At 48.6% G+C, this 25202-nt stretch overlaps 1 protein-coding gene across 15 annotated transcripts in view; it reads right to left on the bottom strand.

Annotated features, from left to right (window-relative positions):
• Inpp4a (inositol polyphosphate-4-phosphatase type I A) overlaps positions 1 to 25202 on the bottom strand; it is a 128252-nt gene that overhangs the window by 3300 nt on the left and 99750 nt on the right. For 6 of the 15 annotated variants that reach the window (XM_028865682.1, XM_028865675.1, XM_037199616.1 and 3 more), the window contains 8 exons: positions 25101 to 25133; positions 20697 to 20869; positions 19917 to 20040; positions 16691 to 16817; positions 16249 to 16389; positions 14333 to 14430; positions 10635 to 10747; positions 8791 to 8945 (listed from right to left, as the gene is read on the bottom strand). In XM_028865682.1, coding sequence (XP_028721515.1) covers positions 8791 to 8945; positions 10635 to 10747; positions 14333 to 14430; positions 16249 to 16389; positions 16691 to 16817; positions 19917 to 20040; positions 20697 to 20869; positions 25101 to 25133 — 964 coding nt within the window. Of the gene's footprint in view, position 1; positions 4074 to 8110; positions 8288 to 8790; positions 8946 to 10634; positions 10748 to 14332; positions 14431 to 16248; positions 16390 to 16690; positions 16818 to 19916; positions 20041 to 20696; positions 20870 to 25100; positions 25134 to 25202 lie in introns of those variants that run through there. The other 9 variants (XM_037199614.1, XM_037199613.1, XM_028865677.2 and 6 more) reach the window with 4 other exon arrangements.

Here is a 25202-nt window from a genome sequence, read left to right as displayed (position 1 = left end):
CAAAAACAAATGGTACCCAGCAAGAGGATGAAGAGCCAGGGAGGCCTCAGAGTGAACCTCAAGGGAGTTCTCTGGGCAATGCTCTGGAGTGGCTTAAAATTAATAGCCAAAAATGATTCTTAATATAAATTCCTTTCCACAACACAGTAAAACTTGCTATTTTTATAATGTTTAAAGAGTAGCAATGAAATCAAGTAGTTGTCAAGTTCAGTAATAAATCCCCCTTCTGAGATGTAAAATTTGCAGTTACCAAGAAAACAGTGATTTTAAAAAAGTATTTCAAATTTTATGAAGATCACATGACATACATTAAAAAATAGCAGCCAAAGCCTTTCAAAATGAGAATGACAGTCCCCTGATTAAGAACATGTCAAGGAGGTTTTGGTGGGACAGTAGTGCTTATTCAAAAGAGATAAGACCAGGCAGTTTAGAGAAGCATCCGCCTGCTTGCTGTTGACAGATACAGCCACTGCATGTCCTTGTTCCAGAGCCTCAAGCCATAGGCTGGATGTGTCACCCGAGCTAAAAACCTGGGCCACCCAGAGCAAACGACAGCATCTGCTGAACACTCAGTAATCAGATACAAATACAACTCTATGTAAAGCAGAAGCTATGAGTTCCCGTGCACAGTGAACCTGCCATGTCTTTGGAAGCTCCTGGCCTGACAGACTACTTCACATATGGCTTCTCCAGCTACCCAGTAGATGCCAAATGATAACTTAAAAACTGACAGTCTCTGTATTTACCTGTGAAAAGAACTAAAACTAGGTTTAGCTGACTGCATACATTGTACATGAGCTTGCAATTCAAATTGTGCCTTTAATTTGACTTTTAAATCAAACTGTTTCTTCTACATGTTTCTAGCCAGGCTGATATGCCCTGTCTGCATGCTGACACTATTGGCATGATCTGCAGGTGTCCGTGAACTGGCTTGAAGGTTTGGGACAAGGTCTGCAGAGGTGGTAAAGGGTGCCCTGTGGCAGAGTCCTGCATGATGGCCTGAAGCAGCACACTTTCACTGACCACACTGTTCCAGTGTCATTAGGAGGCAATAGTACATGGCAAGGCTTTAGGCAGATTTTAACGAGAGAGATTTAGCTATTGGACAATTCCTGATTTATTATCTCAAGAATTACTTCATTTCAAGGACATCAACTTTGGAAATTTGAATGGAAACTCTAAAGGACAATCCTAAGACCTCTGCTTTTCCTTCTTTTGAGGGGGGGGCTTCCACTTTAGCGTTCATCTGAAGGCCTCCATGTCTAGGCCATGCCACAGCAACATGAGTGACTCTGTAGAAGGACCACGTCCCTGTTTCAGTATCTCCATCTGAGTGAGTACAGGAGAAGGCAGTGGCGTCAGCATGGCTCGGAGAACAAGAACTCCTGAGCATGGCTCTCTCCTTCAAAAGCTGCTGCTGCAGAGGATGCAGCTCTGACCAGGCACCGCACCACAGCTCAGGATTACTCAGAAGCAGCCCCGATGCCATCAGCCAACACCGACAGTGCCTAGCTTGAATCATCTCCTTATCCTGTTTCTCCTCATTTCTTGATGTAGACAAGATTTTGAATACATATTTGGCTTGGTTTCATGAGCAAAAGACCTTAATGACATTAAAACCCAGTATAAAGGATAAACAGACTGAAGGTTGGTCTCCCCACCTCCCCAGTATGTTAGAGGAAAAAAGCAGATTCAAATCCCCAATCCCCCCTGCTGGGGTGGACTCCCAGAGCCAGCCAGCCTCTTGTACCTGGAGGCACAGGTACGGCTTTCTACTCACCCCTGGAAGAGACAGACAAGGAATCTCATTGCTTGCCCTTCTGACCCAACAGCCAGGGCTGTATAGGCCAGGAGGGGGGGCTCAGCACCACAACAGACCATAGTGTCCCCGACAGGAATTCTCCCTGCCTGAGGTGTGGACGGAGATTTCTCTAACCAGCACTGCTTCCCTTTGCTGTATAATAGTCCTGAGAAGAGTCCCTGCAAAGAGCTGTGAAATCCTAGGCCACAGGGGACAGAGGGTGCTGTCTCTGCAGTTACTTCTAGAGACTTCCCTCGTCTGTCTATGGTCTTTGCTTGGCCACAGCACAACCCTGGAAATGATGCATTCCTGAGTCACCTCCATGTTACCTGGAGGGTACCAACCGAGAGCAAGGAATGGGGGCCATGGGATGGGGATGGAAGGAGACTATGGACTCTCTCTCCCCTGTTCAAATGAAGCAAACAAAATGGTCTGTTGGGCTTGAAGCACATGCTTTGAAGGGAAAGGGCATCTATCAAATATTCCTTTCAAAGAATCGCTGACTGGACAAGTCTGTCTGGTGACTAATGTCAGATGGGCAGTGGCTGAAACACTAAACTGAAAGATGCCACAGAGCTGTCACCACGTTTCTACTAGGAGAGACAAGTAGACCTGTTTATGTGGGAACACTGAGCTGAGCCCGCCCGGGGGAATCTGTGGTGCTCAGATCTGCAAAAACTCCTCAGGTGTGGTAAGGACAGCCTTCCTCAGCCCAACTGACAGATTCGGTCTGGCGTCTGGTATTCGCTACTAACTGCTCTGCAGCTCCTCCATGTCACTCTCCGAGATGAAGCCAGATCAGAGGCAGTCCTCCAAGTACTGTCAGGAAATCTCATAGACTAGAGAGGCTAGAGCTCTGGTGGATGGGTTTGTGGGCATGAGAATGTCAAGATACTCGAAACTCCAGATTCTCTAAGTCACTCCAGGTTTCCTACAAGACTCATGAAAAGAAATCTCCTTCATCGAACTGGAGGTCAAAAGCAGAAATACAACCTACTATGAACTGGGAGGTGGAGGAGGAAGGCATTCATTATTTCTTACACAAGGCAAGGGGAGTCTTTCCTAGGCTACTTGGTTACTTTTATGGAGGACAATCACTCTCTGCCACATGAATGTCCGGGTGAGTAGTCATCCTATTTTAGGGGCAGTGCCATGTTAAAATGAAGAGCAATCATGGCAACACCCACAGCCATCTCCCCTTCTCACAGCTCGCTCTCTCTCACAACTGCTAAAACTTAAGCCTCATTTTTAAAAATCATTTTTCTCTGATTTTTTGTTCATTATATATAACCTTATTGTATTAGTAAAAGAAAAAAGATATCTAGACTTCATCTGGAATAAAACATTACAATTTTTAAATTAAAAAAAAAGTTATTTCAAAAAAAGTATATAACTCTTGCTACTATGTGTGTTAAGAGTAACCCTGAAGTCACATGCAACATGTAATCTTTGTGTGCTGGACTTGGTGGCATGTGCTCCTGGATCCACAGCTGTGTCGTCACCACGTGGAGACAGCTGGGAGCAGGGGAGTGTGACTCTACAATCTGCTTGCTATTGCAATCCCAGGACTACGCTTTGAAAGGAAAGTAGGAAGTCCAGTCCTGTCAAGCAGGGGTATCTAGATAAACGAATAAAGCATCTTTTTCTTGTTGATTTCTTTAAAAAGGCTAGGAAGGTCAGCAACACACTGAAGGAATAGTATCAAATATACAAACTCTTTTCAGACAGCAGCCCTTTCTCTTGGAACAGGGCACACAAGATGTACATGGAATAAATAGTTACACATCAGAAGGTAAGATATTTGGTACAAGTAATTCCAGGCCAGCTAAAGAATGCAGTCACAGGGCACCAGAAAAACATGTTACAAGCACTGAAGACGCTACGCCATCAAAATGAACGAGTCCTCTCGATGAAAGAATTTAGCAGGTATTTACAGTTCAGAAGAACAAAACATCAAACTGTAAGGCATGAGATAGTTCTCGGCAGACCTCGCTTGGACACATTCCTTCTGTCCAGTTTGGTACACGGTGGCTGGACATATTCGGGCACTTTTGTCTGTCCTGTGACTAATTTAATTTTTCATAATGATATTTACTTGCAACGCAATTTGGTCACCAGGTATGCTATGCTCAGAAAGAGCCACACAATCAGTAAATTGGGGCTCAGAGCTAATAAAGGAATGGAACAAAGGAGGCTGGGGTCTAGCCTTAAGTCTCGGATGGGCACCAGGCCGCTCAAGTTCTTCTGGGTGACTACCTCCCGTGTTCCAATGCTGTGAAAAGGAAAAAGTTGGGAGAAAGGAAAAGAAAAGGGGAAAAGAAAGAAAGAAAAAAAGACAGACACATGCGATGGGTTTTACCCAAAATTATGGGGAGAAAGGAGAACCAAAAGATAAGATTTAAAAAAAAATGGAATGAACCACAACAGAAAGAAAAATAAGATGCAGAGAAGGGCATGAACAAAAGACCAAAACAAAACCAGCACAATTATAGGAAAAAAAGGAGAGAGAGAGAAGTGAAAAATAAGGAAGAAATACTGCAGTCTACCAAAATTAAACACATGTAGGTTGAAAGGATGGTTTTCCATGTTCACCCTCTCTCGACTGGCCAAGCACAGCTTCATGCCGCCCGCCACGCCCCACATGCTGCAGATGGGCATTTCCGAGAAGCAAGCTGAACATGAAGAACCATGGGGGTTTGACCTTCTCACAGATGCCGAGTGAGGGTGGGTACAAAGCTGACTCTTGATTAGCCACACAAACGAAAATCGTTTACCTGGGTGTCGATCCAGGGCAGCATCCTCCCCTACCTGCCTCAAGTCTCAGTCCTGGTGGTGGAGGGCATAGCAATCCTGACTCCATCTTTGTGAGATACTGTTTCAGAAGATGATCCCTCAAAATGGAGTCAACCAAGTTCACACTGGAAATTTGGGATTTTCCCTTATTTAAGTCCTATAGAAGAAATGTTCTGGAGGCTGAGTGTAGCTCAGTGGTAAACTATGCTAGATGGCACTAGGCTCTGAGGCTGGATGGGCTCTGGAACCACGTGACTGAGGACCAGCATCCCTCCTACCTAGCAAAGGGCAACACTAACACTGTTCTCAGGGTCTGGCAGGCACTCTGAAAAAACAGCTTGCAGATGAGTAGGCGGGGCTCAAGCTGCCTCCTGCAGCTCCATCCTGCCTGGCTTTCTGAGTGGAAACCTTAAGCTGGGACTGGCCTTGCTGGAATGTGCTTTTCTGACAGGGGGCACTGTGCAAGCTGGCAGCACTCACTGATGCTTACTGTCGGCCAGGGCTGCCTGGGAAGTCACTGCGTCTGCCCAGGAGGGCCTACTATTTGAAGGTTTCAGTTCCTAACACGGGATAGAGGGCCACCTCTGCCTGTGCCATTATCCTCAGCGCCGGCCAGAGGGGTGCTGGGCTCAGCCCACATGCTTACAGGAATTGGGTAGGTGAACTAGACCGAACCTCACATTCATAAACACTGGGGACTTGAAATGGAAATACAAGAATTAATGTTGCACATGCGGGCAACCACTACAGATCAATTATTATTGTTACTATTACATGGGTATGCGTGTGTGTGTGTGTGTGTGTGTGTGTGTGTGTGTGCACGCACACCTCCAGGAGTCAGCACAGTGTCAGCTCTGCTCCCACCTGTACATTCTACTCTCTCCTCTGATAAGACACAAGTGAGAGAGCAAGAGAACCCAATGCACCCTCTACTCAGTGATCTTGCTGGGATCCACTGATGCCTTTTAGGGCTCTCAGTGAGCTGCAGCGCTGGTCGCTCCACTGTGGCCACAGAGCTTGCAGGTAACTAACAGAATGTGTCTTCGCCACATGGGCTAATCCAGAAAACACAAGTTGAGTGTGATTATCACCCAAACACAAAGGCCTGCAGCGAGGGTCAGCAGAGGGCCGTGTCGAGCACTGCCACTGTGCTGAGGCTAGTGGGACAGGCAGAGGCTATATTTTGTATTTAATGGCCACTGAAAATAATCATCCAACTGAAGTATGCCCACTGTAGAGAGTTTAGATCCTAGAAATTCTGTGGCTAGAAACAGGGAGTGGATTGAATGAGACAGAGAAAGAGAGCATGAAATATGTTCATTTCCTAGGAAGGTTATTCCTCGCTCACGATATTGGGGTTCATAAACAGTATGGCAAAACAACCCTAACTTAACAGCCTCTGAGCTGACAATGGCGACTGGAATGATGCTCCAGGATGCTGAACAAGTGCAACTTACTAACCTGTATTCAAACTGCTAGAGATCTACAAAGATGTGGGACTATTAACTTAAAGAACAATGTCTACAAAGATGTAGGACTATTGACCTAAAGAATGTGACGTTACAGTCTGGCTCTGAAGTGTTCCTCCAGCAAAGGGTCATATGTTAAAGGCTTGGGCCCCAGTGCAAGCAGTACTCAAAGATGGGAATCTGTGCAGTCGCTGGCAAGGGCTCTGCCTTCATCAATAAATTAATAGACTAGGAGGTGGTAACCTTAAGATGGGGCCTGGTTGGAGGGTGTAGGTCAGTAGAGTACATGTCTATAAAATCTTTTAAATTAGGTCAGTAGAGTGTGTGTCCATAAAATCTATTAAATTACATTCACTGTGCGCATGTGCCATGGCACACGAGGTGGGGGGCATGTGTGACCTGCAAGAGTTGTTCCTCACCATGTGGCTCCCAGGGATCAAACTCAGGTCATCATGCTTGGGGACAAGCTCCTTTACCCACCGAGTCACCTCAACAGCCCTCAAGTTTGTTTAGATAGTTCCCTACATTTAGATAATGAATTCTAGTCATTTTCACCCAACCCTCCCTCTTCCGGTAGGAACCCTTTTCAACAAGTCTCCCTCCTCCTTCCATGCCTTCTTTTTGTGTGTGGCCCACTGAATTTAGTCAGAGCTTCTTGCCAGAGTGTGGATGGGAACCTATTTACCAGAGCAAGGGCAAAGGAATGGGTCTTTAAAAGGTACATCTTGTCTCAGCCTCTGTCACTCTGTGTCCTGCTTATTGGGAGGTGAGCAACTGTGTGCTGTCATGCCCTTCTGCTAAGATACTCTGCCTTAGCACAGTCGAGAAAGAGACTTGCTGAAACCTCTCCGACTGCGAGCCAAGTCCTCTTTCCTTCCCCTCCTTTCTCAGGTATCCTGTCACTGCATCGGGAAACTGGCAAGGACACATTTGTGACTGGAGAAGTGGGTCATCTGACTCAGAAGCCTTTGGAAGTGGCTTGCAGGAGGCATTCAGAAGAGTCTGGAGACAGCCTAAAAACCCACCGGATGCCATAAGCAGTTTAATGGGTAATCCAGAGGTTCAGATGTCCACTCTGTCAAATAAAATGGGCAAGTAAAGTAAAGCCTTTGTTCAGGAGGCTTCTTTCAAATGGGAGCAGACTCAACTGGAAGCCAGACTCGAGGCCGTCTGCATTACCTTCTGGAGAAGGACTTCCCTGTATTCTGTCCTTGCCTGTGGATGGTATCATCGGTCGGGGGTCAGAGAGGCCACTACTGAAGCTGTTGCACAGGTGTTGCTGGCTGCTTTTAGCCGGACTAATGGTAAGAATGGGGACCAAAGGGCAGAGCTAAAAGGTGTGAAAATGTTCAGATGTGCCCAGAATGAGCACAGGGAAAGCACACCAAGGAAGTTGTGGCTGCTGAACAGAGTAGAATTCACCTGTTGAAGACACGGCCCCCACTAGTGGGCCCCACTGAGAGCTAACTGGGGCTGAGGACTCTGCTCTTATCTATTGAAAGGGTCGTGGTTTACTGCATTATTACTGGGATATGGAGGGGGGGCACGGTTGGAGGTAGTGGTCCCAGGGGTGTACCTCTGAAGGACACTGGTCCCAGCCTCTGCTGTATGAGCGCAGGGAGCCCTGTCTGGGTTGCCCTCACGTCCTCAGTGGTAGACATCTGTGGTCACTAGATCAGCCTTTCCGCCTACTGGACAACTGATGAGCCCGGACAGCTGCCACCCTCAGAACGGGGAGCACATACACAGAGGTGCAGAGGCCAAAGGGTGCAGAGGTTCTGGACACAGACCCAGAGTGCCTCCAAGACTCCGCTGCTTTTCCATCGCTAGGGCGAAGGCATGGAGTGCTGAGGACCTTTAACAGAGAGGTTTAAATGAACTTGGAGACAAAACAAGAATGGGATGATGCCATTTACACTACTATCAAGAGGCATGAGCTCAGGCATCACTTTGTGCATTGTGAGAAGGTCAAATGGCAGAAACATATAGAAAGGATAAGAGAATTGAACGCTTTAAAGAATTTGGTGAGGACAAATGATACAGAACATTCAGTAGAAGTGACTGTTGAAAAACGAGACTTTAACAGCATTGGTGACTACATCAAAGGAGACAGGAAAACCAGGTTTCTTATCCTTTCTTTTGGTATGCGAGGTAGGGAGCTTCCCAGCAGTGCTTGAAACAAGGCATCCATCAACAGAGGACAATCTGAATTCTGGGTTTCATTCTGCAAACACATCCGCTGCCTCAGAACCAGGACATCATTAGGGGGAGGTGGCCAGGGCACACAGACAGCTATCACCATCAAACATTCACGAGAGCAAACTCTGTCCACTACTAGAGAGGCAGCAGAGCAAACCAGTGCAACCTGCAGACTCGGTTCCTTCACTGGAGTTTGGAAGTCTACACCGCACACATATACACTATGTAAGAGCAGCTGCCTGCTGAGAAAGCATGGGCCCCAAACCACAGTCAGATGGCTCCCCGTCCTCGTTGAACTGTCTGTCCCCAGTCTGCCCACCACTCTATGGGGCCAGGGCAGCTCTGCTCAAAATGAGTGCTGGCTTGTCCTCTTGGCCTTCTACGAGACTACTACCTGAGTTTGCCAGGGCCAGTCGTTTGAGTAGTGGTCAAACTCAAGTGTTCAGGGGGGTGGGCTCATCTGCAGTTTACACAGCAAAGGGAAGCAGGTGGCTGGGCAGGTGCAGCCCGACAGGAGCCCTCACTCACCTGCGCATGCACTCCAGGGCTTGTGTGAAGACCTGCGGGGCCATGCCGTGTTCATGCTGCAGGATCAGGCACTGCTCCAGCGTCACCGACATGGCTGTGCGGTCCTTGGCACTCTTGCAGCTGGTGAATCGAACCCCATTAAGGCGGCGGCAGACCTGCCAACAGGAAATGGGCTCTTCTTAGAAGAGAAGAGCCAGCAGAAAGGCAGCACCCTCAAGGGGAGGGGGCACCCCACAGGTCTGGCAGGAGCACCAGCAGTAACTCCAAGCCCAGTCCTAGCCTGACTGCCTGGCTCCCCAACGCTGTCTTGCTGAGTTGGTATCAGAACCCAAGGTAACTCCAAACAAGTTCTTAGAGGGCCCCACCACCTGAGGAGCCTGAGCATCTCTGCCCCACGCCACCATTCCCCAGGAGAACTTGTCCCTTGTGTGTTCTCTCAAGGGACTTCTAGAACATTGTGTGTTCTAGAGACTTTTGGGCATCACTGTTTTGCACTAACCCTTATAAGCCATGCTTGGGCCTTCTCGGCACATCCAGCCAAGGAATGAGGACACAGAGGAGAACCCAGCCAGGGGAAACATGGCCACTCACAGGGTCCCCTTGTCCCTGGACCTGCTAGTACAAAACCTCTCCCACAGCAAGAACAGTGCGGGCATGGCCTTTCATTTCTAGATACGGCTTAGGTTTACGGCTCCTAAACATAGCAGCCCCTGGCACTAGAAGAGATCCATAGTGACAGGTTCCCAACCCTGCCGCACTACAGCCAGCTCTGGGGCTCTGGCTGGGCCTCCTCACCTGTGAAATGATCAGCTAGACCTGACTGAAGGTTTTCTGCAGACTAGCTGGGACTCTGTTCATATACAGAAATGAAGATTCAGAAAAAGAACAGCTCTGGGGGACGCAATGTCTAAGCGGCATGGCTCTGCTGCCCCATCCCCATTGCTCCCACAGATGACCGTACGGGCAACATGAAACAGGATATACAAGGGTGCTTGAAAACTCTGCACCCCTGAATGTATGCCTCTACGGCTGGGACTCTACTGGGGACAAGAACTCTGGGGCTGGAAGTCCTGCTTTCTGACTTGACAGGGAGGGTCAGCTGCCCCACATCTAACTCATGCTCCTTCTGTGGCTGCAACAGACAGAGCCACGGTCTCTAAACAAGGCGTGTATGGGTGTGGGCATCTGCAAAGCTTCCACTGTGTAGTGCAAGAATGGACCAGTGAGGAAAGGCCTAGTCCACTGTTCAGGGTCTGTCAGTGTCACCCGCGGACTGGCTCTCAGAAATTCACAACGGCACCTATGAAACGGCTGTCACTTTACAGCAGTTCTCTTAAACTAAAAGCAAGAGGCATAACCCACCATGCTGCACAGACCCCCCAAAAGGCATGTTCTCCCTCTGTGTTTCCATCCCATTTGCTGGACCCAGCCTGACAATGCCAAACTAGGCCTCAAACTAAGAGAAAACACAGTCTCTGAATCTTGCTAAGACTTTTGTCGCTTGGTGTTTCAAAATACGTCTCACTGTAATTACAAGCTTAAAGAGTGGCCTAGTGAGACAAAGATCCACAGTGAAGCCATCACACCCCCCCAGGGAGGAGGTCTTACAGCTGGGCTGCTGTGGAATGCAGAGGAGAAGGTCTGCTCTTTAAAGCTCCATTCCACCAGCAGATCAGCAGCCACAGACATAAGCAACTCATAACATAAAGCTCATCAAGAAAAGGGCCACCACACAGACACCAAAAGCAGGATCTACCAGTAACTGGGAGTGGCCTAGCAAGCACCAGGCCAGGCATTTGCTGCCACGGAAGGAGCATTATAACTCTTCTAACCACGATGAGTACCTCAGCAGCTTGCCAGAGGATGTCCACATTCTTATTCTTGCGTGCATGGACGTTCTGTCCTAGGAACCGCAGCAGCTCTGGCAGGCAAGTCTGACTCCGAGATCGAGGTAGACCTGGAAGAGAAGAGGAGTCCATGGAAGAGGGGCCCACTCAAACATACTGCTGCTGAGGAAGTATTTTCCTGCTTCCCAGCATGTACGGGAGGGAGGTGTTTGCAGATTTGAACATGGCTACCAGGATGCTGAGCCCTGAATTCCTTTCACTTTATTAGTGCCACCATCAAAGGGCAGCAACTTTTATCTTTTGTTGGCTTTTCTAAGAGGCAGGAGAAAGGGTTGCTAAAGGAACCGGAATTACCCAGGCCTCCTGCGTCTCCAAGGGGCAGTGAGCAAGAAGTGAGGGTGAGCTGCCTAGTTTCCAGACCAGCATCAGGAATGCAGACTGCTGGGAGCAATGGGCCTTGAGCAGTGAGTGCATGGAAACCTTGGGAGAGTCTAGAAGTGCAGCCTCCCATGAGAGACCTCAGCTCACACTTGAAGGAAGAATTTCTGAAGGGCCCAGGGATCCCTAACCCCACTAATTCTAACAGCGCCCCTCTTCCACTGTGGAAGGCTCCAGGCCCTTGCAGGACCTCCTGAGCCCCCCTGCCATATTGCTTCACCGAAGACACCTGGGACAAAAAAATCAAAGACAAGGCAACCTCTTGTGAAGGTATTGTGGGTTTTCACACACTGATATTATTAAAGAGAAGAGCCTCAAGGTCACGGCTGAGGAAACCCTCGTCTGAGTCCTCCAGTCAAGTGCAGCTTCTATGAGACAACCTTCCTTTGGTGTACACAGGCTCCTGTGCAAACGACTCCTGCCGCTGCGTCCTCACTCGGAAGATGAAGCAGAAAACAGAAGGGAGAGGCCTCCCGCCTGTGAGGCCCGCAGGCTGTAATGGAGGCTGTGCGAGCCCAGAGGAGGGGAGCTTCAGCTTGGTCAGGGCATTCACTCTCCAGAGGAGACAAGATGACTCTTCCTCCCAACTGCCCATCAGCGGCAGCCTCTCCCTGGCCTAACCTGCAGCCTGCATTTTAGTGACTGCCTATGGGGCATACGGACATGGTGCATTCAGGTGGAGGGAGCCTATGATTCTGGGGATCACAGTTCCCTGACTCCCTCTGGGGGCTTATGGGCACACGGACTACCTCTCTCTGGCACCTAGCTTCTGTTTCTATGGGCTTCCTCATTCCCTGAACTTTATCCTCAATCTGCTTTTGTACCTTAGGGGGCGAAGTGGGGTATTAGAAACACCAGAAACTGCCCATCTTCCAACATGCTGGTCACAGGACTGCCCTTGGTAATGTTCACTCCCCCACCCTCCCTCCATCCTTGGAGTAGCACTGGCCCCTCCATCAATGTTCATCTTGTTCTCTGGTGGATGCTCTTGTTCCCTACAAGTCCACAGCCTGTCTCTCCTCTTATAGCAGTAAAATAAGATGCTACTGGGATCGGTGTAGCTCCTGAGGAGACACACCCTCCACTCCTCACTGTTCTCATCTGTCAAGTGTGTGAGAGACCAGCAGCACCCACGCAGGTGCTATGGGGTCAAGTCAGCTAATCTTCATGGAAAGGAGCCAGAGCCCCTGGCCCAGGGCAAGCCCTTGACAGACCTGTTTTCAATAATGAGCACTAAGGAAGAATTGGAGGACACCTCACTGATGACCTACAGTTGAGTCCTGGGAGGGACGAGAGGCTAGAGTCACTCCTGGAACATGTGTGTGCTGGCGAGTTTTATGTCAACTTGACACCAGCTAGAGCTGTTTTGGAAGAGGGAACTACAATTGAGAAGATGCCTCCACCAGCCTGGCTGTGGACAAGTCTGTGGGGCACTGTCTTACTGATCATTGATGTGGATGCAGGAGGCCCACCCCACTGTGGGTGACGTTACCCCAGGGCTGGTGGTCCTGACTCTATAAAAAAGCATGCTGAGCAAGTCCTGGGGAACAAGCCTATAAGCTACTCCTCCGTGGCCTCTGCATCAGCTCCTGCCTCCGGGCTCCTGCCTGGAGCTCCTGCCCTCACTCCCTTTGATGGTAGACTATGATGTGGAAGTGTAAGCTGAAACAAACTGTCCTCTCCTAAGTTGTTATGGCTGTGGTGTTTTATCACGGCCATAGAAACCCTGACTAAGACACTGGGAAAGGACCGATATGCTTACGGCCAATATGCTTCAAGTTCTCCAAGTGTTGGCTTCAGGGCTTCAGTAACTTCAGTCAGAACCTTGCAGTGTGCCTCTGCCCCTGACCATGCCACAGCAGCAGCAGGTGAGGGGCACAGAGGAAACAATGTGTCAGGGGACACTCTTGCCTTTCCAGGGCTGCCTGTAGCCTGTGTCCCCTCCTCCAGTCTAACCAGCACACTGGGGAGCCCAAGCAGAGACAGCTTTTCCCCGTTTCCTACATGAGCACTGCCAAATGAATGCCAGTGCCTTCTCCTGGGTCTTTCGTAACTGTCTACGAATACAGGTCTCACAGCCAGGCCACCCTTTCTCTCCTTGGACACATACATAGCAGTACTGTCCTCTGAGGATTCCCAACAGTGGCCATGGGACAGTGTGCAGGGCACTTAGCCTGGTGCCTGGCTCATCAGTGACCTGTAAGTGTTCTCTGCATTGTTTTATCGTCAGGTCCCAACTCTAGGATCCATATCATCTTCTAACAGAATGCAAAGGAAGCCCGCTTGTATCCCCAGGCAAGATACTGTTTCCAGCCAGCACGCAAGAGAAATGAAACTTATCTCCCGTCGAGGGCAGGTGTCTGTATGCCCTGTGTGGTACCCAAAGAGGCGGAGCTGTCTCACTGGGTATAAACATGGCAGAGGCTTAGTGCGTTTGCTGGGATGAAGCCAGAAGAGGTGTACAGTGACAAGTTCTGCTGAGCAGCTCTGGGCTTTCCCCTGAGTGCTGTGGCTGCCCAAACCCTCTCTGAAGTGTCCTCACATGGAGAACAGAGACCTATATGTGAGTGAGCACAACATGGAATTCCACTGTCTCAGGGAGACTGTGGCAGGGTCATCTTGCCCACAAACACTCAGTATGAAGCACCTTTTCTGCATCTTACTCTACATGCCAGGGACAGAAAAACACAGACAGCTCATGCAGTCTTGGACTGCCTCCCAGAACCCCCAGTGCTCCCAGCAGGGGCACATAGTCTGCCGTGGAATGTACCAATGAGAGGCAGAACACTAGGGCAGAAAGTGCTATGTCATATACAGCAGAAGAGAATCCACTGCAGAAGAGGGAAGCAGGGGCTGCAGCACCAGGGAAGCTTTCCTGGGGGGGACTCAAGCCAGGCAAATGGGATGCCATGCACATATGTGAGGGGCGGAGAAGGAAGAGCTCAAATACATCTGTGTTGGGTTGTGCACACAGATGGATGTGCACACTACTGCATATGTGAGGAGCGGAGAAGGAACAGCTCAAATACATCCATGTCAGGTTTGTGCACACAAATGGATGTACACACCACTGCATATGTGAGGAGCAGAGAAGGAACAGCTCAAATACATCCATGTAGGGTTTGTACACACAGATGGATGTGCACACCACTGCAGTAGGATGAGCTAGGCTCCAGACAGCAGAGGGCTAGAGCTCAGGCATCCAAAATGAAGACTGCACAAGCAGTGTGGAACACATGAGTGAAAGGAATACTCACAGTCCTCTGGCAAAACCTCCTTAAACTGCTCAAAGTAGGAATTCAACCGCACCAAGCTCTCTATGTTGATGACTTCTTGTAAGGATGTGTCTCCAAACCTTGGGGAGAATCAAGACATCAGTAGACGGGCCATGCCATCTTCTTTTAACAAGCTGAAAGCTACAAGAAATCTACAGGGATCGATTCTCCCAAGGAGATAAGCTGCCAGCCCAAACCCCAGGTCCCTCCTCCTTCCTGAGGATGAAGCCATCCCTACAGCACTGGGCACGGATTTCACAAGCAGAGGCCACTGGAACTCACTACAGGTATGTCTACGAGTGCACTGGTGCAGGGTCCGTGCTTGCTACAGCTTGGTAAGAAGTCTCTCCGTGCAAGTCCACATGTGGAAGGCTTGGGCTCTGGGCACCAGTGACAGTGATTGGATCCTGATGGCTCACTGCTAAGTGTCCAGCTAAATGCTCTATTAGGAGCTGGGGCCTCGCTGGAGGAAGCAGGCACTGGAGGCACATCTTTTAAGGGTGGACCTTGTCTTCTGAGCCTTCCTGTCTCATGTACACCATGGGGTGAGTGACTTTGTCCCACCATCTGAGCTCTACACTGTGGTTCTCTGCCTGCCATGCACAGGCTGTGGAGCAGTGGAGCCAGCAACCACGGCCTGAAACTTCTGAAATCATACGTCAGAGTAAACCTTTACTTCTTAAGTCTTGATCTTTTTAAAGGTGGTTTGTCACAGCAACATAAAAATGACCAACAGCACCAGGCTCAGAGACTAAAAGTCCATTGTGTGTCACAGGCTCTCAAAGGCACCCAGGAAAGGGGACAGCAGTAGGGGGAGCCAGGAATAAGGAGACTATGCTGGGATCTGAAGTCACCCTCTGCTGTGTGAACACTAACTGTCCCTCTGGGCTGCGCTGGGGCCTTGGCTCTTTCCTCATCAGGTGGGTGTGACCTATGCCCACTACATGTTGCAAGAATGACTATACCAAATACATGAGGTAAGTAATAGATGCTACCTTCAAGGAAGGTGCTAAACAGTAAAAAGGGGGAAGGAGGGCATCCTTGTGCAGTCTGAGACCTGGGCCCTCAGCCCAGCCCACCACTCCCCTGCTCTATGCCCTACCAACATTAGCCTCAAAGGCAGTACTCAACATAGACAATTCACCCTGGTACCACAACAGCTTCGTGTCTAGCAGGCACCTGCCCCCTCGGGGAGACGGGGGTGGGGACTTTCCATTCTGGGCAGTCTCCCTTCATCTCAGAAGCAAAACAAACTTACGCATGTGCCGCTGGAGCAAGCAAGTGAGCAACACTGCTCACTCTTCAACTCCACTCTCTCCTCCTCAGACTCTTCATACATCCTCCTCTATCCTCCTCTGCTCTCTCATCTGGACTTGTCTCAGGCAGGGAATGTCCTCCCACAAGAGGCCCATTCTCCTCACACTAGATTCTTCTAGATCTTGCCTTGAGAGGGCTCAGTTTTCTAGGCTGGTGCCTCAGCCTTATCTGCTCTAAACACTACCTTCCCCATGGTCCTGAGCTCAGAGAAGGCACCAACCCACTTGTCCAATCCAGAAGCCTAGGGCCTCAGTCGACTTATCCTCTATGCTGCTTACATGGGTCTCCAGTTGGTCCCTTCTCAGAACACTTACAGCAAGCTCCACCTATCCAGATCCATAGCACTGCCCTGTGGCCCGGCCTCTTCAGCAACATCCTCACGTTTCTCTTGAATCCTTTCTACCCATGGCCAGCAATGTGACCTACTTAACGTGGAGATCTGATCAGGCCCCGTTCTACTAAAAGTTGTACGACATCTCTCAGCAGCCACAGTGCATCCCCAGTTGAGGGGAGCCCACACCCACAGCTCCACGGACACTTGAACCCCCCAGCCGCACAGGCACCCGGAGAGCGGCACCCACCTCTCAGCCAGTGTCTGTTGCTCATTGATGCCCACATTGAAGAGGACTGGCTGCACCCGCAGCAGCATGCCACTCTGGATCTCTCGGGGCAGGGAGTCGAACAGCGGTCCTGGCAGAGGGATCCGCACATTAAAGCCATCACTATCGAAGAGAGGGAAAGCAGGGATAAGATCAGGACACTGAGAGTAGGGGACATATCCAAAGCATACTTCAGAGCATTTGTGGCACTCTGGCTACTGTGGTTCAAGTGCCCACTCAGACCCTGAAGGAGAAATTATGAAATTGATGTGGGTAGAGGGAAGGCTGCATGCCATGTTTTAAAAGAGTAAAACAAAATCAAATAAAAGCAAAGTGCATAACAGAGCGTGTCCCGTGTGCAAGGAGACAAACACAGACAGTTAAACGCTGTTGCCTGGCGCACCCAAGAGATGGCTATTTTTACCGGTTTCCTGTGATGACTGGCAGCATGTCAGTTGATGTATTCGAAGTGGCCTGGGTGACTTTAAAGGTCACGTTCCTCAAGTCCATGATGCCAAGGCTCATGTCCTCCAACATGGCCAGCTCCTCTCCTGGGAGGAGAAGACAAAGAGAGAAGGGTGGTGTCGAGGCCTGCTCCTCTCCCCAGGTCAGTTGTGAACAAAGGGCTAAGGCATGGATGGGTGGGCATTCTCTGAGGCCTTCCCCTCAACATAGCACCCTGGGAGCGAATTCACTGCTGACCACATAATAACACTGCAAATGTAGGCTGGTGGAACTGGGGACCACCCTTCTCAAGCTTTTGTGCATGGAACCTCAACAGCTCTTCAAGGATGGGAAGAGAAACAGTAAAACTGCTTTGCTGTGGCCAGTTCGTCCACCACCCATGGCTGGATACCTCATCAAAAACCCATAACCTGAAGAGATTGGGTGTGTTCAGGGTGGTATGGCCTTAGAAGGAGAATGCAGATAGATCCATATTTACCACAAAACTCTCAATAAAACTGGAGTCCAAGTGGATCAAAGACCCCAACATAAAACCAGATTCACTGACCCTGATAGGAGAGAAAGTGGGGAATAGCCTTGAATGCATTGGCACAGGAGACAATTTCCCAAACAGAACATAGGCCCTAAGATCAACAATTAACAACTGTGAACTCATGAATCTGAAAAGCTTCTGTAAGGCAGAGGACACTGTCAACAGGACAAAATGGCAGCCCACAGAATGGGAAAAGATTTTCACCAACTCCACATCTGACGGAGGACTCATTTCTAAAATATTTAAAGAACTCAAGAAACTAGACATCAAAAAAAATAAATAAATAAATAAAAAAATAAAAAAAAAACGCTCAAATAATCCAATTAAAAATGGGGTAAAGATCTAAACAGAGGACTCTCAAATGGCAGAGAAACACTTAAGGAGATGCTCAACATCCTTAGCTATCAGGGAAATGCAAATCAAAACTTACTTTTGAGATTTCACACTTGTCAGAATGGCTAAGATCAGTAACACAAGTGACAATTTATGCTGAAGAGGATGTGGAACAAGGGGAACACTCCTCCATTGCTGGTGGGAGTATAAACTTGTATAGCCACTTTGGAAATCAATATAGTGGTTTTTCAGAAAACTGGGAATCAATCTACCTCAAAACCCAACAATACCACTCCTGGGCATATATCCAAAGGTGCTCTACCATACCACCAGGATATTTGCTCAGCTATATTCAGTCATAGCAACTTTTTCATAATAACCAGAAACTGGAAACAACCTGGATGCCTCTCAATCAAAGAATGGGTAAAAAAAAAAAAAAAAAAAAAAAAAAAAAAAAAAAAAAAAAAAGTGGCACATTTCCACAATGGAGTATTACTCGTCTGTTAAAAAAAAACATAACACCATGAAATTTGCAGGCAAATGGATGGAACTAGAAAAAATCATCCTGAGTGAGGTAACCCAGACCTGGAAAGATAAACATTGTATGTACTCACTTTTAAGTGGCTATTAGCCGTAAAGGATAATCATGCTACAATCCACAGACACGGAGAGGCTAGGTAACAAGGAGGGCTCAAGGGGAGGGGAATGCATGCTGGGAAGGGGAAATAGAAGAGATATCTCAGGTGGTCTGGGAGCAGATAGGGATGGGAACAGGAAGGATCAGGTAGGGGCAAATGGAGGGAGAGAGTTCTGGGAGAGACAACTGGAATTGGGGGGCATTTGGAGGACAAGGCAGAAACTTAGTGTAGTGGAAACTCCATGGAATCTATGAGTGTGACCTTAGCTAAGACACCTAGAAATGGGGGATACGGAGCCTGAACTGGTCATCTACTATAGCCAGGCAAGATTTCCAGTTGAGGAACCAACCCAACCACAAAACCTTTGACCTACAATTTGTCCTGTCTACAAGATGTACGGGGTGGTGCCAAAATTGTGGGAGTGGTCAACCAATGACTGGTCCAGCTTGAGATCTTTACCACAAGAGGAAGCCTACACTTGACACTGCCTGGATGGCCAGGACCCAGAGGCTGGATAGCCCAGAGAGCTAGGGTAGAACCAAACATGACTGGAAAAACAAACAACAACAAAAACAAAAACACCATGACCAACCACAATGGAACGATTCTTGATGATATTCTGCTATACTCATAGATTGGTGCCTAGCCCAATTTCCATCAGAGAGGCTCCATCCAGCAACTGATGGAAACAGATGCAGAGACCCATAGCCAAACATTAGGTCAAGCTCAGGGAATCCTTCAGAAAATAGGAGCCAGAGGGGTCAAGGACACCACAATAACACAGTCCACAGAATCAACTAGCCAGGGCTCACAGGGGCCATAGAGCCTGAACTGACAACCAGGGAGCCTTGTATGGGTCTGACCTAGGTCCTCTGCGTATATGTTATGGTTGCCTAGTTTGGTCTTCTTGTGGAACTCCTAGCAGTGGGAGCAGGGGCTGTCCCTACACTTTTGCCTGTTTTTGGAACTCTTCCTCCTACTGGGTTGCCCATCCAGCCTAAATATGTGGGGAGGTGCCACCTTACTGCAACCTCATTTGCCATGTTTGGTTGATACTCCTGTATCAACCTCCTAATGGAGGAATGGATTGGGAGGAGAGGGGAAGGAGTGGGGAAGGAGCAGGGGGAGAGGAGGGAGGGGAAATGTTGGGGTTGGGACATAGTATATAAAAGAATAAATAAATAAATAAATAAATAAATAAACAAACAAACAAACAAACTATAATCCCACGGTGAAAACATACTTTTTCAAAGCAGTCCATTTTCACCTTCTTGGAAGAAATAATAGAAAACAAGTCTAGGGGGAAGAGAGTCTCCCTAAACTGCAATTTGGAATCAGCTTTTAAGTTTCTAACTACCCCTTCTTCCCCTTGACCCAGCAACTCTCCTTCTCAGCTAGAAAAGGAGCCCACACAATTACAAATGTCTTCATGGACAGGTATCCCTGCATCAAAGATTTAGTGGGAGTCATTCAGAAGAAACCCAAATCATCCTCCATGCTCACTAGAAAGACCGTCAAGATACATGACATGACTCCTGCGAACCTATGCAGGAGTATCGCCTGCTTCTTTGTACATATCCTGTTTGATGTTCGAACTCATCAATAAGGAAGGAAGGAGGTAGAGGCAGAACACAGTCCACAGAATCCCTGGGCCAGTGGTCACACCCAGGATGGGGTCTCACCATAGGTGCTCAGCAGGCTCTCAAACTGGGCCAGAAGCCCGATGGTATAGAGCTGCCGCAGGAAGCCGTCATCGTGCAGGCAGTTCCTCAGCTTGATGATGAAGCCGCAGATGAGGGCCGTCAGCTGTGGGGAGGCACAGGGAGTGGTGTGTAAACAGGCCTTTTAAAAAATATTTATTTATTATGTATCCACTGTTCTGCCTGCATATGTGCCTGCTTGTGTTCACTGCACAAGAGTGAGCGTAGCTGCCCAGCTTCCTTAGGGAGGTTTTCTGTGTGAAGAAACAGGCTTCCCAGCATCGGTGGGGTAGCTACAGAGCACCAGGCCCCTCCAAGCTACTCACATCATGAGTTCTATTACTGGTGTCTTTTAACTTGGGAGATTCATCACAATTCTCACTGAATGGTAACTGAAGTCTTTAAATGGAGCCCTGTGATAAGCCACAGAACCTGAGTGCCTGCTGTTCCAACTGCACTGACAAGCACCCATGCGACCCTTGGTCACATCCCTTGTGCAGAAAAAGGAGGTGACATCGGCCTTTGCCACTGTCCTGCTTGGTGCTGGCTCTCCTGTCGGAGCTGGCTCTTCAGGAGGAACAAATGCCCACCAATGAGGTATCTCCTTCCTGTGCCTCTCTATTAAGGAAACTTTAAAGCAACAGGTTGGGGAAACAAGGCCCCTGTGCTTTGCGCAAGTACAGAGAAAGGACAGAGCTGCTGAGTCTCTTTCCCGGAGGTAGGAGGTGCCCAAGAGCACCCTGATGTCCTCTGGAGGCTTACGGTTTGGCAGAAGACGACGTCACGGCGGTACTGCAGGCTCAGGTATGAGGCAATGGTGGGGGCACTGTCCTGCATGAGCAGGAAGACCATGGCCTTCTTGGCTTTGTCGCTCATCATGGCCACACAGTCTGTGAGGGTGGTCAGCAGAGGGTAAAGGGCCTCGCTCCATTCACCTGCACAGAGTGAAGAGTTGTCAGAACTGAAAGGAAGGCTTCAAGAAGGTCCTGTAAAGCAGCAAGCCACTGCCCTAACCATTGTTCCACCCTGCCTCTCACACCCTCCGCCTCTCTGGACCGTCTCACCTTGCTTGCCCCTGAAGAAGTAGCACTAAGTTCTGCCCAGAGCCGACTCTGCTCCATCCCTCTGCCTCGCTTGTTGCAGTAAACTAAAGGAGTTCGACTCTGGTGGCATCCACATACACCAGCCACCCTAAAACTACTAGGGACTCCTTCCTCCACAGGCAAGACTAAGGCTGTTGAAGAGAACACCCACAGAAGCCTTTGTAGGTCGTGACAAGGCCACAAACAGACTGTGTGTGCACCACAGCCTGGCGGTCCTCTACCCCACAAGGAATGCCCACAGACAGGGTGTACGCCATGGCCCTTCTCCCAGCACGGTGCCAACTCTGCTCCTGTCCCCTCCTCTGTGCTCAGTCCCCACTTCCCCGCTTGATGCAACTATTTCCAGCTCAGTTTGCTTTCAGAAATGTGATGGAACTTTGACCCGATACCAAAACAACCCTTTAAAAATAGAGCCCTGGAGGGAAGAGCAGGGTTGGGGCAGCTCGGGCTCGGCCTTCGTTTGCTTCCTTCTTGGAAGACATCAAAAAGACATGCCATGTCCAAAAAGAGGCATCAGCACACCCTACTGGGTGAAGCCAGCTCTCCAAACCAGCTTAAGGCAGTGCAACCCTGAGAGAGAGAGGGCACGCAGGAGACAGCGCCCTCAGACCAGCCACCGCACTGCTGGGGGACCTCGGCCTCTCACACACACAGCCGGAGACACTAAGAGGAGGAGGCTGGCCCTGCTTGTTCACCATCTGGCTAGCACTCTAGCTCCAAGAATGTGTAGAGGAACTTGCCCATACTCAACAACAGGCCTAAGTACACGAAACAGTCCAGGGTTGGAAATGATCTAACTAGATATGCAGACACACTGCCTGTGGACAAGGGCTATGTCTGTAATGGAAAAGCAGCTTATATTTAGAATCTAAAGCAGAAAGGTCTTAGCAAATATGACACAGTGACAAAGAACACTGGACTGAGAAGTGGAAAATATGAGTTCCAGGCCTGGCTGCTGAGCAGTGGCGAACACAGGCAAGGTCCTGGACCCCTCAGCCACGTGGTATTTCTTGGGAAAATCAGAGAGAAGCACTAGATAGACTCACAGACCTAACTCTCCCTCTGTTCTTCTCAGACAAGTTTCCTGTTTCTTTGAAGAACTCTGTCAACAGAGTCGATCAAAAATGGCCAACGAAAACTATGGAGTATAGCACATCATTTAGGAATGGTGCAGTCAATAAAAATCTTCTTCATAAGCCAGGTATGGTAGTGCATGCCTATAATCCCAGGGCCTGGGAGGCTGAGGTAGGGGGGTAACAAGTTCAAGGCTAGCCTAGACTACATACTAATATCCAACCTCAAAAAATAAAAACAACCAAGTTCCCTCTGTCCCCTAAATACTGCTCTTGAGTAAGAATTGAAATGCTTAGATCATTTTTACTTTGCTTTTCCAATTACTACACATATACAATTCATAGGATAACCATGGCCATTTTAACCTGAAAATAATCAGAGCATCAAGCTGTTTAACCCAGCAAGCTTCCCCAAGATGACGTTTTCACTTTAGCCACTTTTTTCAGAAGTGAAATTCATATAAGAAAGACTTATTTGCTAAACTAGAAAGAAAAAAGAGCACAGAAGAAACTGCTTAAAGGCACTGCAACACTTGTCTTGGAAACTGGTGACATGAAGCTGCAAGAGGGTGAGTGTGCCATCTTCCCAGATGGCACCAGACAAGTCTGGGCGGCCAGAGTTCAGGGAGGGCACCAACCGCCATTCCCAGCATTTCTAACAGCATTCCCATCTTATCCACGTGGGGCGGAAATGGGCTCCGCGGCTAAGAGCCCTTCTAAGACACAAACAGAACGGGCCCCTGCAAATGTCTGACTGACTCTCAAGCCATTATCTTTAGTAGTGAGCCTGCTTCTGCTGAGGAGAGAGCAGGAGTAAGGTGGCAGTAGGTGTCTTGAGTATGAACAGAAACTCACAATTTAAAAAAAAAAAAAAAGCCAAACTGATTACAATGGCAGCACATGGAATCTACCTAGTCCTGGCAAATAAAAATGGCTGGGATGCTGAAGTTGGTAAAGGGTTTTCAATGTGCTACCTCAAATGAAAGACGACTACTGTAACTGCTACTTGTTACTGTTACTATTATTTTTTAAAAAACAGGTCAACTAAGCAATCAATGTTCCAGATGCTGCAGCTGTTCTGCTTCTAAGGGGTAAACTCTCAGCCACCTGCTACTTGTGACGCCAGCTGCCTGGAACCCATGGTCCATGGTTCCTACTTCAGGGAACCTCAAGTGCTCCTCTAATCCACAGCCTGCTTTTGCTTTGTTTGTTTTTTCATTAACCCATCAGTACAAACAGGGAATGAGAGACAAAGTGTTGTGTCTGTATATTTGTTGATCTTTTATGTATATGTAGTATATGCATGTATACTACATATGGAGGTGTGTGTATCCATATGTACAACATGCGTGAAGACTAGAAGTTGATGTCTAGTGTCCTCTCCTACCACTCCCATCTTACTTTTTGAGATAGGGTCTCTTGATACACCTGATGCTCACCAACTGGCCGACCTCCTGGCCAGCCAGCAACCTCAGGACCAGCCTGTCTCCACCTGGCTCCCAGTGTTGGGATTACAGGCATGCTCTGCCACACCTGGCTTTTCTCTTGGGTGCTGGGGACTTTGAAATCAGATCCTCATGATCACGCAGCAAACACTTTACCACTTTACCCATCTCTCCAGCCTCTGGATTGTGTGTGTTTAATACAGACTAAATATGCAGTACAGGACTCCTGGCAGGGAACCATTTTTCTCCATTTAACATCAACTGTGGAAAAGCCACCAGTGCTTCCCGAGTGGAGGAAGAGTTCTACAAGCCAGAAAGAAACCAGAGTGGAGAACAGCCCCTGAGCTCCTGCCGCAGGCTAACAGGTCACCCCTTCTGGTCCTCACTGCTGGCCATGGTCCCAGAGTTGCAGGCAAGTAGAGAGCAAGGTTAACTGTGCATCTACTAAGGCTCCATGGCCCCGAGGGCTCATCCATGACACTGGGACCTAAGATCTACTCACGGCTGCTCCACTCATGTCTGGGGAAAGAGAACCATAAAGGGACCTAAAGCAAACTGGGAAGACATGATGAGCCTAGTTAGACACTACCTCAGTGCGGTTCTGGGACTGCTGCCAGGTGGTCACCGTCAGTGGACTCAGCACTGTGTCAGTGGGCAGAAATGGCCCCACAAATCCTGTGCCCACTGTTTGCTGTACTCTAGATATTAAGCAGGTGTCTTTCCATCTTACATCTACTCAGAAATATGCAATCATTGGACTGATCATATAGCTATTTTTTTTTTTTTAGTAAAACATTGTTTTGGGGGAAGAAAGGCTCATGCACACTGAGAAAACCACAAGCCATATAAAGGAAGCTCATTAGGAACGAGATCAGGGGTTGTCACAACCTATAACAGAGTCTTTACAGACTAGGAGAGCAACAGAGTCTCTGCTGCACAACTCAAGATAATAGGTGATAGACAAAATGTTACAAATGCAGGCTGTGGCCAGGATTTAGTTCAAGACCATAGTTCACCAACCCCTGAGCTAGAACCAGGGACATTGGGTTCTCCATGAAAATGTAGCAGAAAGATTTCATTTTTAGCAGTAATCCCAACTGAGGCCCAGATCGATGTCTGGTAAGAGTCCTAAAGCTGCATCCAGAAGCTGACGAGAGGCTGCTACACCACCACATCCCCAGTGGATACAAATCATCCAACTGTGCCTTTAGAGCTATGTGCAAGAGTTCAAGTGAACGGACAAGGAATATTCACAAACATGTAGCTTTCTAAATCAGATCACCCACCACTGGACCCAATGGACTCAGAAGTAAATCTTGTGAAAAGGCTTTAGGATACAGAAGGAAAACCATAATGTGTCTAGCAGCCTGCTTTAGGCCATAATTCCCTCAGTCCCACAGGTCCCTCACCAAACCTCAAAACAATGGAAGTCCTAAGGTATTTTCCCAATTATGGGAACACAAACCAATCTTAGATAATTGAACTACAAGTACTCCCTGAATATTTAAAAGACACCAGCAGGAACCTTGAACGGAGACCACGTACCTGGGCTGGACTCTTCAGGAGGGGGGCTGCAATCTGCACAGAAATGGAGGGCAACAGGGATGATTAAGGAGCAGCACACAGTTCAAACATGAGCAACTCAGT

Source organism: Peromyscus leucopus, chromosome 16_21 (assembly GCF_004664715.2).
Source record: "Peromyscus leucopus breed LL Stock chromosome 16_21, UCI_PerLeu_2.1, whole genome shotgun sequence".
Lineage (NCBI taxonomy): Eukaryota > Metazoa > Chordata > Mammalia > Rodentia > Cricetidae > Peromyscus > Peromyscus leucopus.
This window is presented reverse-complemented; position numbering and strand designations above follow the sequence as displayed.